At 39.8% G+C, this 17,669-nt stretch overlaps 1 protein-coding gene across 5 annotated transcripts in view; it reads left to right on the top strand.

Annotated features, from left to right (window-relative positions):
* Positions 1-17,669, top strand: part of NLN (neurolysin) — a 94,744-nt gene that overhangs the window by 55,797 nt on the left and 21,278 nt on the right. For all 5 annotated transcript variants that reach the window (XM_072826650.1, XM_072826649.1, XM_072826652.1 and 2 more), the window contains 3 exons: positions 5,293-5,428; positions 6,432-6,798; positions 11,443-11,644. In XM_072826650.1, the coding sequence (XP_072682751.1) occupies positions 5,293-5,428; positions 6,432-6,798; positions 11,443-11,644 (705 nt within the window). The remainder of the gene's footprint in view (positions 1-5,292; positions 5,429-6,431; positions 6,799-11,442; positions 11,645-17,669) is intronic.

Consider the following 17,669-nt stretch of genomic DNA (forward strand, 5'->3'; position numbering starts at 1 on the left):
CAGCTGGCCAGTTCCTCCACAGTCTGCCTCTTGGGCCCTCCAGATAACTGTGAGCACCTTTTTGCCACACCTAGAACCCCACTCACCATATGTCAAATCGTAACGAGTTAACTGCCTCGAGCTCAAAGACAAGCCTGTCTGGAGTCCTCCCCACTTGTAGCTTCCTCATGATCTAGCAGCTTATGAAAGAGAGAGCATGTTGTCTGATCTGTTCATCCCCAACACACACACCCACTGATGGATTAGGAACGCAGTAACCACACTAAAAACTCCTGTTTGGAAAAGGAAAGAATGGGAGACATATGGCAGGCCCATACCAATTTTCAAAAACTGGCAGAAATTGTGAGGATTCCTTGCTTTGATGAAGGTCCTTGGATAGCTCCTTAAAGTTACTTTTTTTTTTTTTTTTCTAGCAGTAATTAGCAATTGTACCGCGCGATCCCTGATTTTGCCTGCCAGGAATTCTTTCTTGTCTGTTGCCCTCTAGGACCAAATCCTGGGCAGCTACTAGTCAAGATTCCTGCTCATGCTGGTTTGAAGCCTGAGGATTGCTTTAGGGATCAAATAACCACAAGCTTTTGTAGGCCAAGTTCATGATGCCTTTGGTAATATAATTCCCTCAAAAATGTAGTAAGTGTCTTGTCTCTTTGCTTCCAGTCAGATTCAGATTAAAATGATTATACCCAAGTAATACTTTTGGTCAGTAGTTCCTAAGTCTTCTAGATTTTTTTATATTGGCTCCTGTATCTTGTTCATCTTGCTTTAATAGAGTCTGCTCTGGGGCCTTCTGAAACAGTAGGCTTGAGGAAGAAGACAGTATTCTCAAACTACTCTCTGTAATTCAATAACTCTAAGTGAGTCTTTTCTCTTGATCCTAGGAGTACAGAGCAATGGCTCCCCCAGACATCTGAGGTCCTAGATTGTACGCCATGGACAAAACCTTGGTTAACAGAAGTCTTTTCCTTCTATCTTTGTAAACTGAACAGTTCTCATTTGAGTTCATCTCATGCAATCTTTCCAAAAGCCACACATAGCAACACACATGCACCAACATTAGATGTCCCCAACAGTCCCCCTAGGGCTAAGACTTAGTAGGTAATTGTCCGGCCTTCCAAGTTATGATATGAAATCATTTTAACAAATGTTGCCCATGGTATAATGAGGATTGCCAGCTTCCTAGCCTGCTGTGTCTCTGTTCCCACCTTCTACTCCTGTACATTTTTTCATTTTTCTTATGGCAGTACCCTATTCCTAATATCAAACCTCTGTGTGTGTGAGGGTACAGGGTAAGCAGGGTAAGCAGCTATACAAAAGCCAACCAACAGTGCAGTGACTCAAATAAGATAAAAGCTATTTCTCTTCAGAAAGGATTAGTGGTTGGCAGAGGCAGGGGACACTGGGGAATTGCTGTTTAATGGTTACCAGGTTTCCAGTTGGGGTGTTGGAAAAGTTTTGGAAACAGATAATAGTAGTGGTTGCCTAATAGTATGAACTGAGTGCAATTAGTGCCACTGAATTAGACACTTAAAAATGGCTTAAATGGGAGTTCCGGCAAGAGTGGGAAGGAGAGTGGACCCCAGAGAGCCCTAAGCAGCTGCACCCCCAGTGGCCCAGTCACCATCACTGTCACCACGCGCAACAATTGGGGGGAGGTGACCCTGCCCTCACCTCTGCAGCACCACAAGGTCATCACAGTGAAGGTGTGGAGAACGTAAAGTGGTTCACTTTAAGAAATTGATGCAGTTCGATCAACAGAAATGAGACCAAGGTGTTTGTATACCAGATTGCCAAAAAGAATCACCCTGGGAAGTACCTGCTTAGTGTAGGGAAGGGAGAGGCTGGAGTCTGGTGTGGGAGGAGGAAAGGGTAGGGAGGCAGCAAAAGTGCCAGGCTGTGGTGGAGCCCCAGCTCAAGGCCATAAATATGCAGCAGGTGATAACTGTTAAAGATGCTCTTCATTGCAGGAGCCTTCCCCACAGTTACCCGCAGAAGTACCAGAATAGTGAGGATGGGGAAGGAGGAGGACTGGGACAGTGCTCCTGAAAGGCAAGCCCCACAGCGCCAGACCTCCCATAGACCAAGTTCCCACTTGACTATGGGCAGCAACCACTCTTCCAACCCTCGCCCGCAGGGAGAAGCACTGGAGGGCTCTGACCAGCGGACAGGAGAGCAAGGCAGACCAGTGAGACAGTGTGTATGGGGGTTCAGACCATGATCCCACAGGGCTCCTTCTTGACAGAGCCTGAAGTGGAAAGGAAGGAAAATTAAGATGAGGCCCAACATCAACAGCTGCCTCAAGGTCTCTGCCAACTTAACTCCAGTGACCCACACAGATGCTAGAAAACCCCAAACCACAAGATTCCAGAGACAAACTCAGCCAATCTACTTCTGAGAATTGGTAGGCTCGTGAGGCTGGGGGCACTAAGTAAATGCGGTCTTACCGTCTCTACTATCATCCGGTTTAGCTGGCCAACAAGAAGTAGTAAATATGAATTTCCAGCAGTAAGAAATAAACAAGAGATTGGAGCCAAAGACTTTAAGTGCTTGCCTTTTGCCCATTGAGCCAATAAGGAGAACTTCTAATCTGCATTATCTATGCAGCCTGAGGTTTCTATTATTTTTACCTAAAGCTGTCTTTTGGTAATGATAAACGGGTTGGGTTTGGTTTGGTTTTTTAGCCTGGTTTTTCTCAATACGCCTTTAAAAGTTTTTAAGTTGTTTTGTATCTGGTCAAGTTAAGATTTAAATTTAAGAACCTAATTTTAAATTTGTAATAAAAGTTTAAACTTGATTTTTTTTCAAAGTCAGCAGATGGCAAGCACCTGCTAATAAAAGTCTTAAATAATTTTTTTCAAATGGTTAAAATGGCATTTTTATGTTATATGTGTTTTAACACAATTTCTAAAGGTGTATTTCTCTTGCAACTAACAGTACAGAGGTGAATGATCCAGAGTTGGAGGAGATAGCTCTGCCATCCTTGGTATCGTGGCTTCCACAGTCATTGTTGTCACATGCAGTTCACAGCTGACAAGACAAGCATCTATAAAGAGATAACCCGGGAATTTTACTCATGACCTCTTTGCTAGTCCCTTGTTCCGTTGCATATCATGTGGCCACAGCTAGTTTTAAGAGAGGTTGGAAGAGGTAGTCAAGGTATCATGTGTCCAGCAAAAACTCAGAAAATTCTTTTACTAAAAGAAAGAATGGGGGGAGGGGGATTTTGAGAAAATTGTCAGTCTAGAGAGAAGTCTAGGAAAACTGAAAAAGATGGGAAAAACTCAAACTAGTAAACTTTAGAACTTGAGTTATGTATTTCTCTTATCCATATTTCCATTGTAGTTTTAAAATAATGAAAATTAGAGTAAATAATTATTTAGTATTTGCTCACGTACCAGGCACTTTTCTGTGCACTTGACATATATTCTGACTTGAGTCTTCGTTATCACCCTACGATTCAGCTACTTCTATTGTCCACATCTTAAAGATGAGAAACCTGAGGCTTAGAAAGGTTAAAGGACTTAACAAAGGTCAAATAAATAATAAATGGTAGAGCCTAATTAAGAACCTGGATAGACTGACCTCAGTGTGTGATCTTCCTTAGAAACAATTAAATATGATTTAATCATTGGGGTAATTTTTCTTTGACTTCAACATTTATTACTTTCTCCAGGAGATTACTTTTCCTTTTATTATTAAAAAAATAAAGCAATATCATTATTTATATTCTTAATACATACAAAACAAAAACAAAAAAATGTGTAATGATTTGAGATGAATGTTCACATTGCTATGCAACCATCACCACTATGTGTCTTCAGACTTTGTCATCTTTCCCAGCTAAAACTCTGTACCCATTAAATACTAACTCCCAATCTTCTTTTCCCCAACCCCTGGCATTCACTGCTCTATTTTCTGGCTCTATGAATTTGACTCCTCTAGGAGCCTTATGTAAGTTGGAATCATACAATTTGTGAGACATATTTTGTGGCTGGCTTATTTTTACTTAGTGTGATGTCTTGACATTTTATCCATGCGCTAGCATTTCTTACCCTTTTAAGACTGAATAATATTCCTTTGTATGTATCAACCACATTTCCTTTATTTATCCATTGATGAACACGCTTCCACCACTTGGCTATTATTCACATAATGTTGTAGTGAACACAGGTGTATAGGTATCTTTTTGAATTCCTGCTTCCACTCTTTGGGATACATACCCACACGTGGAACTGCTGGATCATATAGTAATTATGTGTTTAATTTTTTAAGGAATTGCAATACTGTTTTCCACAGCAGCTATACTTTTTACATTCATATCAGCAGTACACAAAGGTTCCAGATTCTTCACATCCTCACTAACACTATTTTTCTGTATTATATTCCTTATAATATAGAAATATATGTATTTCATGAAATATATATATTTCATTATATTTCTATTGTTTCTATAGTAGCCATACTAATGGGTGTGAAGTAAAGTGGCAAACTAGTGGCTCCTTCGTGGCTCAGTGGTTGAGGTCTGCCTCCGGCTCAGGGCATGATCCTGAGATCATGGGTATGATCCTGGGATCCAGGATCAAGTCCCACATCCAGCTCCCCATAGGGAGCCTGCTTCTCCCTCTGCCTGTGTCTCTGCCTCTCTCTCTGTGTCTCTCATGAATAAATAAATAAAATCTGTAAAAAAAAAAAAAAAGTGGCAAACTAGTGTTTACATATATTTATAATACCAAAAACAAATGTAAGTATCAATATTTGTTGCAGTCTTATCAATGAAATTAAATGTGGAATCACTGTAGTCCTTAATATTTTTCACTCTTTTTTTTTTTTTTTTTTTTTTTTTTTTTTAAATTTTTATTTATTTATGATAGTCACAGAGAGAGAGAGAGGCAGAGACACAGGCAGAGGGAGAAGCAGGCTCCATGCACCGGGAGCCCGACGTGGGATTCGATCCCGGGTCTCCAGGATCGCGCCCTGGGCCAAAGGCAGGCGCCAAACCGCTGCGCCACCCAGGGATCCCTATTTTTCACTCTTAAGTTTATAATACCTAAAATTTTATTAAGACCTCATAGCAATCTCCTGAGGGTTAAAAAGTTGGTTATTTCAGAAATAAAACTCAATCATAGCTTTAAAAAAAAAAGTCCGTTAACACTGTAGTAATTTATTCAGAGGTGAGATGGTTTAAAAATACCTGACAGTTTTGCCAACCTAAAAATACATGTAATAACTCTCTTTTAATGCTTTGGATCCAATTAATGATGAATCTTTGTTTTTGTTGTTGTTGTTTACTACTAGGAAAATACCGTAATCCTGCAGCAGCTACTCCCACTGCGGGCCAGAGTAGCCAAACTCCTTGGCTATAGCACACATGCCGACTTTGTCCTTGAAATGAACACTGCAAAGAGTACCAGCCACGTAACAGCCTTTCTAGGTGGGGTCTTTTTATACTTAGTTGTATATTTCCATCTTTCTTTTTCTTTGATTATCTCACTGTATCCAGCTAAATGCATGGGCTCTTATGTATTTGTCCTCAATTTGTCACAAATATTTGTAAGATAAACATGTATTTGGCTCTGTTACAGGACATGGCAGTTTGGAAGTCAATCCTAGAGTGTAAAGGTGAAGACAACTGTCTGATAAGCCCTGTAAAGAGAAAGAAGGAAACTTAAGGGAGATACAGAGTGATACAATTCTGATTAGGCCTGTAAGAGAGTATGTGAATACAGGCCACAAGACGATAGCCCAGATGGAAATGTGCCCTTTTTAAATTAAAATAAGTTAGGGGGAAAAAAATAAAAAATAAATAAATAAAGTAAGTTAGGGAGAAAGCGAAATAGTCAAAATTAACCACGGTATATAAATTGTGGTATCCATCTAAAAAGTGGAATTGCTATATCCAAATAGACATTCTTTATAGGAAGGGATTGGTGATAAACAAAACCCATGGCTGTTCTTTAACTGCACTGAGCAGTTTTTAGTAATAGTGATCACAGGTTGCATCTGATTTATCTTCCCTGGCTTTTTGAGGAGCCTCATCTCATTGAAGAGTAATCATGTACATGAGATGGTTTCACTATTGTTTTGTTTCCTGAGTTATATAACATTCTGGAGTCAGAGTTCTCCGAGATAAACTTGAGCTTTGTTGACGGTATGAGGAAGTTGTGGCTTGATTTGGCTGGTGCTAAAAAAGAAAAACTAAAAAAAAAGGGGGGGGGAGGGCAAGGAGCCATGATAAATTACCCGAAGAGAACAGCAGTGCTGTCATAAGAGAGCCTGCTTTCCTTCCCTCGCTCTCTCCTTCCGCTCTTCCTTCCTCCCATTATGTGTATCAAGTACTACAAAGGAGAAAACACCGTGCTAAAACACTGGTATGTGTATAAATGTGCTTGCCCCCAAAAGCAATAAATCACTGGCTTTTCCCATTTCCCTCACAGATGACTTAAGCCAGAAATTAAAACCGTTGGGTGAGGCAGAGCGAGAATTTATTTTGAATTTGAAGAAAAAGGAATGTGAAGAGAGAGGTTTTGAATATGATGGGAAAATCAATGCCTGGGATCTCCATTACTACATGACTCAGACAGAAGAACTCAAGTACTCCATCGATCAAGAGAGCCTCAAGGAATACTTCCCAATTGAAGTGGTCACTGAAGGCTTGCTGAACATCTACCAGGAGTTGTTGGGGCTTTCATTCGAGCAGGTGGCAGATGCTCATGTGTGGCATAAAAGTGTGACACTTTACACTGTGAAGGACAAAGCCACAGGAGAAGTTTTGGGACAGTTCTACTTGGACCTCTATCCAAGGTACTGAGAATCCTATTGTTGGAAGGGACTGTAGGGATTCGATTCCTACCCAGGTTAGAACTCTTGTCTTCCAGAGTTCTCACGTGTGGTTCTTAGAAGTGAGAGTGAACATGTGGTCTCTGAAGCCAGAGTGTCTGGCTCTGTCACTTACCAGGCATCTTACTTAATAATGTTCCTGTGCCCCAGTTCCCTTACCTATATTATAGGTTTGATAAAATGTGAATATTAGTTCTACCTGCTTTGTAGGGTTATAAGGATGAAACAGTTAATGATGTGCAGAACATTGATTAGAAGACGACTCTGCATATAGCAATTGCTTAGTAAGTGTTTGCAGCCATCATCATCATCATTACCATCATCATCTGGTTTGTGCACTGCACTTACTTCATTTAAAATTGGCCCCTTGGGACGCCTGGGTAACTCAGAGGTTGAGCGGCTGCCTTTGGCTCAGGGCGTGACCCCGAGATCCTGGATCGAGTCCCACATCCAGCTCCCCGCAGGGAGCCCGCTTCTCCTTCTGCCTGTGTCTCTGCCTCTCTCTGTGTGTCTCATGAATAAGTAAATAAAATCTTTAATAATAAACAAATAAATAAATTGGTCCCTAAAATATTTATTATTCAGGTAATCTGTTTGCCAGTACTCTTTAGTCTATGGGCACTTCCCTGAATTGGCTGAGAAGCAGCACAGTATAGTAGGAATAGCAAAATCTTTGTAGTCATTCACATGGAGTTGAGATGCTTAAGTGACTTAACCTCTTTGAGACTCTGTTTCTTCCTCTGTCGTTTGGGACTGGTAATCCCTTTATAGGATTACTTCATGCATTAGGCTATTTATGCATATCACCCAGGCTAGGTATTCAGTCAATGGTGAGAATTCAAAATATTATTGTCTCTGAAACATGTGGTAACTATGGACTCTGTTTCATCAGACATGAAAGGATTTGGATCACTTTCTCTCTAGGCTGCTTTCTAAAACAAAGCTAGGCTGTTACAATTACCAGTTCGTTTTACTAACTAGGCCAAAGGAAATTACAGTAACCCCCTACTTTTTGTAGTGCAAAAAGTTTTTAACCCACAGACTTTGGGTGACTTTAGGTAGTTGCTGGAAGGACACTGGCTAACTGTGTCATCCAGACAGTGGAGTCTTATCCCAATGTTTTTTGGACTTACTTTCACTTTTGATATAATCTAAAAATAAACCCTTGTCAAATGTAGACAAGTCTATTTTTAATAAGAATGTCAGCATAGAGTTTTAAGCCAAAAATTCTGTCCGGGGAAATCCTTCAGTCTTGGAGTGTTCTGTAACTGTCCCCAGGTTCTACTTCCAGGGTCAAAGATAGCAGTTCTTGCCACCTCCGCCTGCTGTCTCCCTGCCAACATATAATTGGTTTCTTTTGTACTCTGAGATCTGGCCATTGCTACCAGCACTGATATGGGAATCAGAAGCTGATCTCTTGTGAAAGTAGTGACCTACTTAATGTTCACTTCCTGTCACTTCATAAAAGTGAGATGGAATAACTCATTTTCTCTACATGAGTCAAAAAATGATATTTGGAGTAGGCCTAAAAAAAAGTTACTTTATTTTTTTAATCACATTTCAATTTTTATTCATTGAATACTAAGATTCTCAAAACAAAAAAGCAAAACACTCTGGTTTTAACATAAGATGCTTGATACGGACCTTTTAAAATTTATTATTGTTTTTTTAATTTGCATTTATTTTATGCAGAATTTACACCTGGGCCATAAGTTTTTGTGTCTTTAGTTTCTTTTGGGATATCTTTTTTCTTCTGTGCAACCTCTTCTGATTTAGGGACAATCTGCTCTCTTTCAGTAAGAATCATCTCAGTGTGGCAGAGAGAACTCAGGTATGGGTTACTCCGGCCACTACAGTGAAAAGTATGAGGGTGGGGTGCAGAGGGATTCCCCTTGGTCACCGGAGCCAGATTCACTACTGTTGTGACAGCAGCAGAGCAAGAAATGACATGATATCCCAGAGCATTTGATAGGAAAGAAAAAGAAAGATTAAATAAAGCTAGCTTCGGGGATCCCTGGGTGGCTCAGCGCTTTGGCACCTGCCTTTGGCCCAGGATGCGATCCTGGAGTCCCGGGATCAAGTCCCATGTCGGGCTCTCGGCATGGAGCCTGCTTCTCCCTCCTCCTGTGTCTCTGCCTCTCTCTCTCTCTATGTCTATCATAAATAAATAAATAAATAAATAAATAAATAAATAAATAAATAAACAAACAGATAAATAAATAAATAAATAAATAAATAAATAAATCTTTTAAAAAAATAATAAAGCTAGCTTCATAGCATAAAATGAATAATATACAGCAATGTCACTGGGGAGCTTTTGTTCACCAGAGAATCTACATTTAAACCTGTAAGTTACAGCATTACTCTCTGCATTTTTATTTTTTATTTATTTATTTTTAAAGATTTTATTTATTTATTCATGAGAGACACAGAGAGAGAGAGAGGCAGAGACACAGGCAGAGGGAGAAGCAGGCTCCCTGCAGGAAGCCCAGTGCACGACTCAATCCCGGGTCTCCAGGATCACTCCCTGGGCTGAAGGCAGACGCTCAACTGCTGAGCCACCCAGGCGTCCTATTCTCTGCATTTTTAAACATGTACAGTGGAGCACCTGGGTGGCTCAGTGGTTGAGCATCTGCCTTCAGCCCAGGGCCTGATGTTAGACAGACAAGGCTAACACAGTAGCACACATACTACTCTCAAATGAAGAACACACTTTTGGGGGAAAAATACACTCTTGACCCTCCATAGTGCACTAAGAGGTATAAAATAGAATAGTGGCACCTGGGTGGCTCAGTCAGTTAAGCATGTGCCTTCGGCTCAGATCATGATCCCAGGGTCCTGGGATCGAGCCCTGCATCAGGCTCTCTGCTCCACGGGGAGTCTCCTTCTCCCTCTCTGGCTCCCCCTGCTTGTGTTCTCATTCTCTCTGTCAAATATGTAAATAAACAAAGAGATAAATTCTTTAAAAAAAAAAAAGATTTATAGATCTGTTTACACATTTAGAAGTAACTACGTGGAATTATTCTATTGAACCACCAGAATCTGGACTGGCTGAAAATCATATCACATTCAGCATATAGTTTCTGGTGTTCACATTCATGGGGCCTGTCCCCTCCTCATCTGTCCCCTTCCTTCCCATGTCCCTGCTCAGTGCTGACATAGCCTGTTCAGTAGGTCTCATTTGCAGGTCTGGGCCCACACTACGTTCCTGTCCTTCCTTCAGAAGGAGAGGATTTTTTTCTCTTCTCTTTCCCTTGGCTTTGGGTTTTTACCAGTGCTTTTAGGGCAGCAGAGTTTGTGCGCTTCCTCCCAGAAGCGAGGCAGCGCTTCATTCCTTTACCCAGGCAGCTACTCCCTCTCCAGGCCTGCGTGGACTGATGCTCTATCAGGGTATTCCCTGGCCACCATCTTTTTGTGTGTCCCTGGCCAGATTCAGGGAGAAGACCCTGCAAACAGAGGCAGAGTGTCCTTATCTGTAGTTCACAGAGGCTCCCTGTTTTCACTGGTCCACCACAGCCTTTGACAATTTGTTAAAAGACTTTTCTTACTGGTTTCTGCAGGATTTGCCCCAGGTATAAAAAAAAAAAAAAAAAAAAATGCTTGCTTCCTCACTTCCTCTCTCCTTGGAGGCATCTGTCTTGGATGGTCAGTTGAATGCCTTCCAGTTAGTGATGAATTCAGAAAAAGTTGTGATTTGGAGATTGTGAAACACATTGTGATGGTTGTGTGGATAGGAACATTGCCCTTTCTAGCATTATACCATTATAGGAAGCTGGAAAAGGCTAATTTTTTTTTTTTAACTTGAAGAACAGTTAAAGAACAGCAGGGAAAACAGACTAATAAGGAGTCAGCAAGAAAAGATAATACAAAAAAATTTTATATATTAATCAAAACAAACTAAAAGTTCTACCCCAAACCTGAATGTACTGTTAGTCTTCTGGCCAAAAAAAGAAAAGGAAGAAGGAAACCTACTTGTGGAATAAAGTCTAACTGCACATTGCTTTTGGAGAGACCATCACTGATACCCCATTGTCCATGAATAGACAACTTTATAGTGTAATTTATGCTTTTTCCCAAGCTAACTAAAAGCATTCTGTTTCAGAAAGGCCTGACTAGTTTATAAAAGGAGCTCATTTAATTGTGAATGCTGATTCTTCCTTCCTTGAATAAAAGGAACAACCTTCTTGTCCAGTATTTGGTTTTCTGTCAATTGTAATTTTAAGAAAAAACTGCCTCGTAAATCAAACTCTATCTTTTATCTCAAGTTTGCATTAACACAATTTAGTGTTTAGTGACCCTGTCCTTGGAGAAGAAAAGCAAGATTCCATTAAACATTGAGCTCTGTACTGGGTGTGGTATATACTCTTAATTCTTACATTAAGATTTTTCAGCAAAAGAAACCTTGGAGATAGAACTCATGTGAAGCGATAGTAGAGTTTTTGTTTGCTTAGTTCTGGTTTATCCATTTTGATAAAATGTTGACCTACTTTCTAAGTGTGGATTACATCCCTCTGGTATCCAGTAAGACTTTGTGTCTGAGAGAGGTCCCAGCAATGTTGTTGCTAGAGAAGAGTTCTCATATCTCACCCATGATGCTCTGGTTCCCAGGGAAGGAAAGTACAACCACGCAGCCTGCTTTGGTCTCCAGCCTGGCTGCCTCCTGCCTGATGGGAGCCGCATGATGTCCGTGGCTGCCCTTGTGGTGAACTTCTCGCAGCCAACAGCAGCTCGTCCCTCTCTCCTGAGGCATGATGAGGTGCGGACTTACTTCCACGAATTTGGTCATGTCATGCATCAGATTTGTGCACAGGTGAGTGATTTTTTTTTTCTTTTAATAGTAAACCTACTAACTGTTTTTCCGACTTTTATTTTTTCTGCTGCTGTTCGATTCCTCCCCTTAACATGTTTTTTCAGAATCTGAACATGCTCACGAATCTCCTAGGCCTTCTGTAGAAAAACATAAAAGTTTTCTTATTGTGTCCTCAAATGTACTGTGTTTTTTACTCAGAGGTTAACCCACTGGTAAAGGATCTTCATTGAATACCACCCAATGGAAAAAGATTATCATTAAGGGTTACAGATAACTCTGGGTTTTTTTACTTTTAATTATCTTCTTCTCCATAGGGATTTGGTGTAAGCCTCACAGATAAACTGAGCTGTAATCTCTTTTCTTCCACTTATTAATGCTTTGTTTAGTTTGGTGATTTTCAACTGTCTCAGACTCTACTCCTTTTTTAATAATAAATACATTGAAACACCTCCCACTACTAGCCTCAAATTAAAATCATAGATAACGTAGTATAACCATGTGGAGAACTTGCCAAAAAGGGCGTGTGTGTGTGTGTGCGGTGGCTTGCAACTGATTCCTCTATTTCTGAAAATGAACATTTTTTTCTCAACTTAGTAATACAATTCAGTAAACTAGGCCCACCGTATTCTAGGATAAACCATATGAACTTGTTAATATTTCACTGTTATCTGACTCATGAAAACACCGAGTTAGAAACAGTTTATTTATTTTTTTTAAAGATTTTATTTATTTATTCATAGAGACAGAGAGAGAGAGAGAGAGGCAGAGACACAGGCTGAGGGAGAAGCAGGCATCATACAGAGAGCCTGACGTGGGACTCGATTCAGGGTCTCCAGGATCACGCCCTGGGCGGCAGGCGGCGCTAAACTGCTGCGCCACCAGGGCTGCCCTAGAAACAGTTTAATAAACAGTTTAGAAAACTGATATTAGAGATACCTGGGTGGTTCAGTGGTTGAGCATCTGCCTTCAGCCCAGGGCGTGATCCCAGGGTCCTGGGATCAAGTCCCACATCAGGATCCCTGCGTGGAGCCTGTTTCTCCCTCTGCCTGTGTCTCTGCCTCTCTTCGTGTCTCTAGTGAATAAAAGAAAGAAAGAAAAAGAAATAGAAAGAAAGAAAGAAAGAAAGAAAGAAAGAAAGAAAGAAAGAAAGAAAAAAGGAAGGAAGGAAGGAAGGAAGGAAGGAAGGAAGGAAGGAAGGAAGGAAGGAGAAAAGAAAGAAAAGAAAAAAGAAAGAAAGAAAGAAAGAAAGAAAGAAAGAAAGAAAGAAAGAGAAAGAAAGAAAGAAAGAAAGGGGAGGGAAGGGAAGGGAAGGGAGAAAGGAAAGAAACGGATGGATGGAAGGAAGGAAGGAAGGAAGGAAGGAAGGAAGGAAGGAAGGAAGGAAACTGATATTAAAAGAAATGGAGGAACATTTTTCCAAATTTGAAATTTCTATGCATCTCTAAAGGCAAAGTTTTTAAGAAGAAGCTTTTTATTAGAACAGTTTTCAATTTACAGAAAAGGTGCAAGGACAGAACAAAAATTGCCCATGTAACCCTCCCCGTTTCCTCTACTCCTAACATCTAATACTACCATAGTACATTGGTCATAACCATGAAGCCAGTGTTGCTACAGTACTCCTAACTACACCCAGCACTTTTTAGATTTTACTCATTTTTCCCAACAGCCGTTCTCCACACAGAATTTTTTTTTCACAGAAAATTTTGTAGTTGATATATTGTCCTCCTTGAACATAAAACAAATACATTTTTATGTTTTCCAGATAGTTAGGCCTGGGCATGGCTCCATAGTAAGATATAATGAAGTCTTCATTATGAATAACCCTGAACCTAATAACAAAAACTACAGACTGATAAATGCGGTTTGTGTTGTAAACTCAAGCCCTAGAATGATATTGCCAAGTGTCTTGGTTCAGGTTGCTGTAGCAGAATATCTTAGCCTGGGTGGCTTATTAGCAATGAAAACTTCTTTCTCACAGAGGCTAAAAGTTCCAGGATCAAGGAAGGTGCTGGCAGATTTGGTATCCGGTAAGAACCTGCTTTCTGGTTCACAGATGGTGCCTTCTCACCATGTTGTCACGTGATAGAAAGGTTGGGGGTCTCCCTGGGTTTTCTCTTACAAGGACGCTGATCCCATTCATGCAAGTTCTACCTTCACGACCTAATTACCTCCCAAAGGCCTTGCCTCCTACCATCACATTGGGGATTAGATTTCAACATATGAACTGGGGGGAACAAAGACATTCCATATTGGTCAATAGCACCAGTGGTGACTTGATTTTCCAAAATGGTGAACATTTTTTTGGGAAACTTACAAAAAGCAGTCTTGCTTTGATTTACCTAGTTGATCTCAATAGTTCAGTCCTGGAAATTAAAGGTAGGTACAAAATACTTTACAGAAATATGTGCAATGGAGTTAGTTTCTGGGCTTGCTTAATTAAGATTTTTCACTTATGTAAATGTCCAGTAGGACATATGAATGGCATGTAGCATATGGGACAATTGTTTTTTGTCCGCACATATGCAGTTGGTCCTGGACATCTAGCATCCCCGGCCCTCAGAATAGCTCCCAAGTCATTATAATAACCAAAGATGTATCCACTCAGTTCCAAAACAATACTGTCACTATTGTTTAAAAAAACCTGTTTAGTTCTTTTAACAATTTATCTTTACATTCTGATTTTTCCATGTTTAGTTCAAAAAAATAGGGAAATAAGATATGAATCTGTTCAAATAAGTCCTCATACACCAATGTAGCCAGTTCTATCCTGTATTTAATCCAAGGAAAAGAAATCTTTCAGAATAACCCAAATTTTCTTTCTGACATAATTTTAAAGTACTTTCACAGCTATCAGGTTCCTGCAGTATTTATTTTCAATCAGTGTCCATTCTGTAGCTGTTTCCTTTAATTAAGATAAGTCTAATTTCCATTTCCTTTTTTAAAAAATATTTTTATGAGTAATTTAGAAAAGTCAGATACCTTTTTGAATTTCAGACTTATGGAATATTACTTAGGTTGTCCAAGATCCAGTTATATATTTGTACATACATAAACCATAGCTTGTTTTTAGAATAGTGGATCTTAACTCTTTTGGGTATGAGGATTCTATGAAAATCTGATTTTAAGCTGTGGATACCTCTTCTAGGAAAATGTACATACAACTCATATACTCAGATTTTTACATAACATTCCAAAGGGCTCACAGATTCCTTGAAGCCCAGACCATAATGAATTCCAAGTTAAGAACTCCTGGGTTATAGCAGTTTCCTCCTTATTTGTATATTGATTAGCAACTAATGATTTCACAAAGGAATAACTTGGCGTCTTAATCACATTTATTAAAGTAATAGTGATTCTTGAGTGGATTTTCAGTGCTCTTCATGTGTGTTCTTGTTTTCAGACATAGTCCTCTTAGAACCTGAGTATTATATGCTTACCATGTGCTCATAATGCATTTCTCTACCACTCTGTTATTCTCATGATCTCTTATGTTATTTTTGATCCTTTGAGATAGTCACTTTTAATGCTGGAAAATAATGTTCCTGGTTCCTAAATTTATTATTTTAGAGCTCTTTGACTCTTAACTGAAATATATGTATGTTTATGTGTGTGTGTGTGTACGTATATATATAAACTGTATAAATGTATAATATATACATGAATCAGTATATATAGTGATACACTGATGACAGTATCATGATGATGATAGTGTTTGTATATGGTGTCTCTATTGAAACACTGGACTACCTTCAATTCTTACAGAGTTTGCCTAACTTCCTTCATGAACACAGAATGTGTCATATAACTAAATAGTGTGTAGTACAATCCCTTGATTGGTCATCTCATGAGATCATCTTTGAAAAATCTCTATTAATTCTTTCATATGTATGTAATGCTTTAAGAACTTTTAAAGATATAAATGTTGAATTACTATGTTGTACACCTGAAATTAATATAATGTTGTATGTCTACTATAGGTCAATTAAAAAATTTTTTTAAGAATTTTTTTTAAAGATTTTATTTATTTATTCATGAGAGACACAGAGAGAGAGAGGCGCAGAGACACAGGCAGAGGGAGAAGCAGGGTCCATGCAGGAACCCCAATGTGGGACTCGATCCCAGGTCTCCAGGATCACACTCTGGGCCAAAGGCAGGGTCAAACCACTGAGCCACCGGGACCACCCAAAAGAACTTTTAAGTTAATTGTATATGGAACCAATAATCAGTACTTTTGTCTCAAAAGTAATAGGCACAGAACCACCTCCTTGCAGCCTTATAATAATTTCAAAATCTTTTTATTTTTTTTTTAAATATTTTATTTATTGATTCATAGACACAGAGAGAAAGAGGCAGAGACACAGGCAGAGAGAGAGGGAGAAGCAGGCTCCATGCAGGGAGCCCGACGTGGGACTCGATCCCAGGTCCCCAGGATCACACCCCAGGCTGCAGGTGGCGCCAAATTGCTGCGCCACCGGTGCTGCCCTCAAATTCTTTTGTATTAACGTAACCTGGGTGGTAGTGAATAAGGAGTTTTAATAGCTTCTATGTTTAGTAACACTTCTGACTTCTCTGAGAAATACATAGTGAATTTAAAATTTGCCGTGTGGGAGCACCTGGGTGGCTCAGTCAGTTAAGTCGACTCTAGGTTTTGGCTCAGGTTAATGATCTGAGGGTTGTTGATCGAGCCCCACATCAGGCTCCGTGTTGGGCAAGAAACCTGCTTAAGATTCTCTCTCTCTCTCTCTCTCTCTCTCTCTGTCAAAAAAAAAAATTCTCTCTCTTCCTCTCCTTCTCTCTCTCTCTAATTTAAACAAATAATAATAATTTTGCTGTACACATCCACTAGATTGATTTTAAGATATGGCAGCTCAGTGTTTGGGTCCTCCACTTTGGCATTGTGCAAGTTTGATGACCTGAAGAGCTCGTTGGAGCTTGTCATAGTAATATTTAAATGTGACTGCAGGAACATCCAGTTTGCAAACATGAATGTGCACTAGTTCAATATGTCTCCTATTTCATCATTCAGGAGATGAGTTTCTCTTATATTTTCTTGTGTTAGTACTATGGGGTATATAATTTTGAAGATAACAATCAAGAGATGGCATCTCTGGTATCTCTTCCTGTTTCTTGGTTTTATTGTGGTTTGGGCTCTCAGTAATCACTGGCCTTTTGAACTAGGTAGGCTAGAAAAGAAAAGTAATTCTTCTTAACAGCTGCCATAATGATGTCATTGGTCTGCACATTGGGAGTAATGAGTTTTAGACTGTTAGAGATCATTATTGTAAAGCAACATAGGGGGCACCTGGGTAGCAAAGCATCCAACTCTTGATTTTGGCTCAGATGGTGATCTCATGGTCATGAGATCAGATCCTCATCAGACCCTCACTTGGCTCAGAGTGGAGGCTACTTGAGATTCTCTCCCCCTCTGCCTCCTACTCCTGTGTGTGTGTTGTGCTTGCTTGCTCTCTCTCTCTCTCTCTCCCCTCCCCCAATCTCTAAAAAATAAAATAAATAAGTCTTAAAGCATCATAGAATCACAATAAAGCCTTATCAATTAAAAGTGAGAAGGATGGAAGGGCAGAAAAACTTCAAATTTTGTAATTCCAAATAATGTTTTAATTTGGTCAAAAGACTAATAGAGAGCCTCTTGTCTTGTAAATAAACCCTGTGGGGCAGAGGCCAGGCAGGCACCCTAGTGTTAGGATAAGAACACTACCTTAGGGGTGCCTGGAGGGCTCAGTCAGTTAAGCGTCCAACTCTTGGTTTCATCTCAGGTCCTGATTTTTGGGTCGTGAGATCAAGTCCCAGCATGGGGCTCTGTGCTTGGGAGGGAGGTTACTTGGGATTCTCTCCCTACTCCGCCCCCCAGCTTGTACATACAAGTTCTCTCTCTCTCTCATAAATAAATCTTTTTTTAAAAAATCACTGTATTAAAAATCATCCAGGTACTTGAGAGCCTGACTATGTGACTGAGCAAGTTATTAAACCTTCTTGAGCCATTTCATTTTTCTTGTTCATAAATGAG

This window comes from Canis lupus, chromosome 5, assembly GCF_048164855.1.
Source record: "Canis lupus baileyi chromosome 5, mCanLup2.hap1, whole genome shotgun sequence".
Classification (NCBI taxonomy): domain Eukaryota; kingdom Metazoa; phylum Chordata; class Mammalia; order Carnivora; family Canidae; genus Canis; species Canis lupus.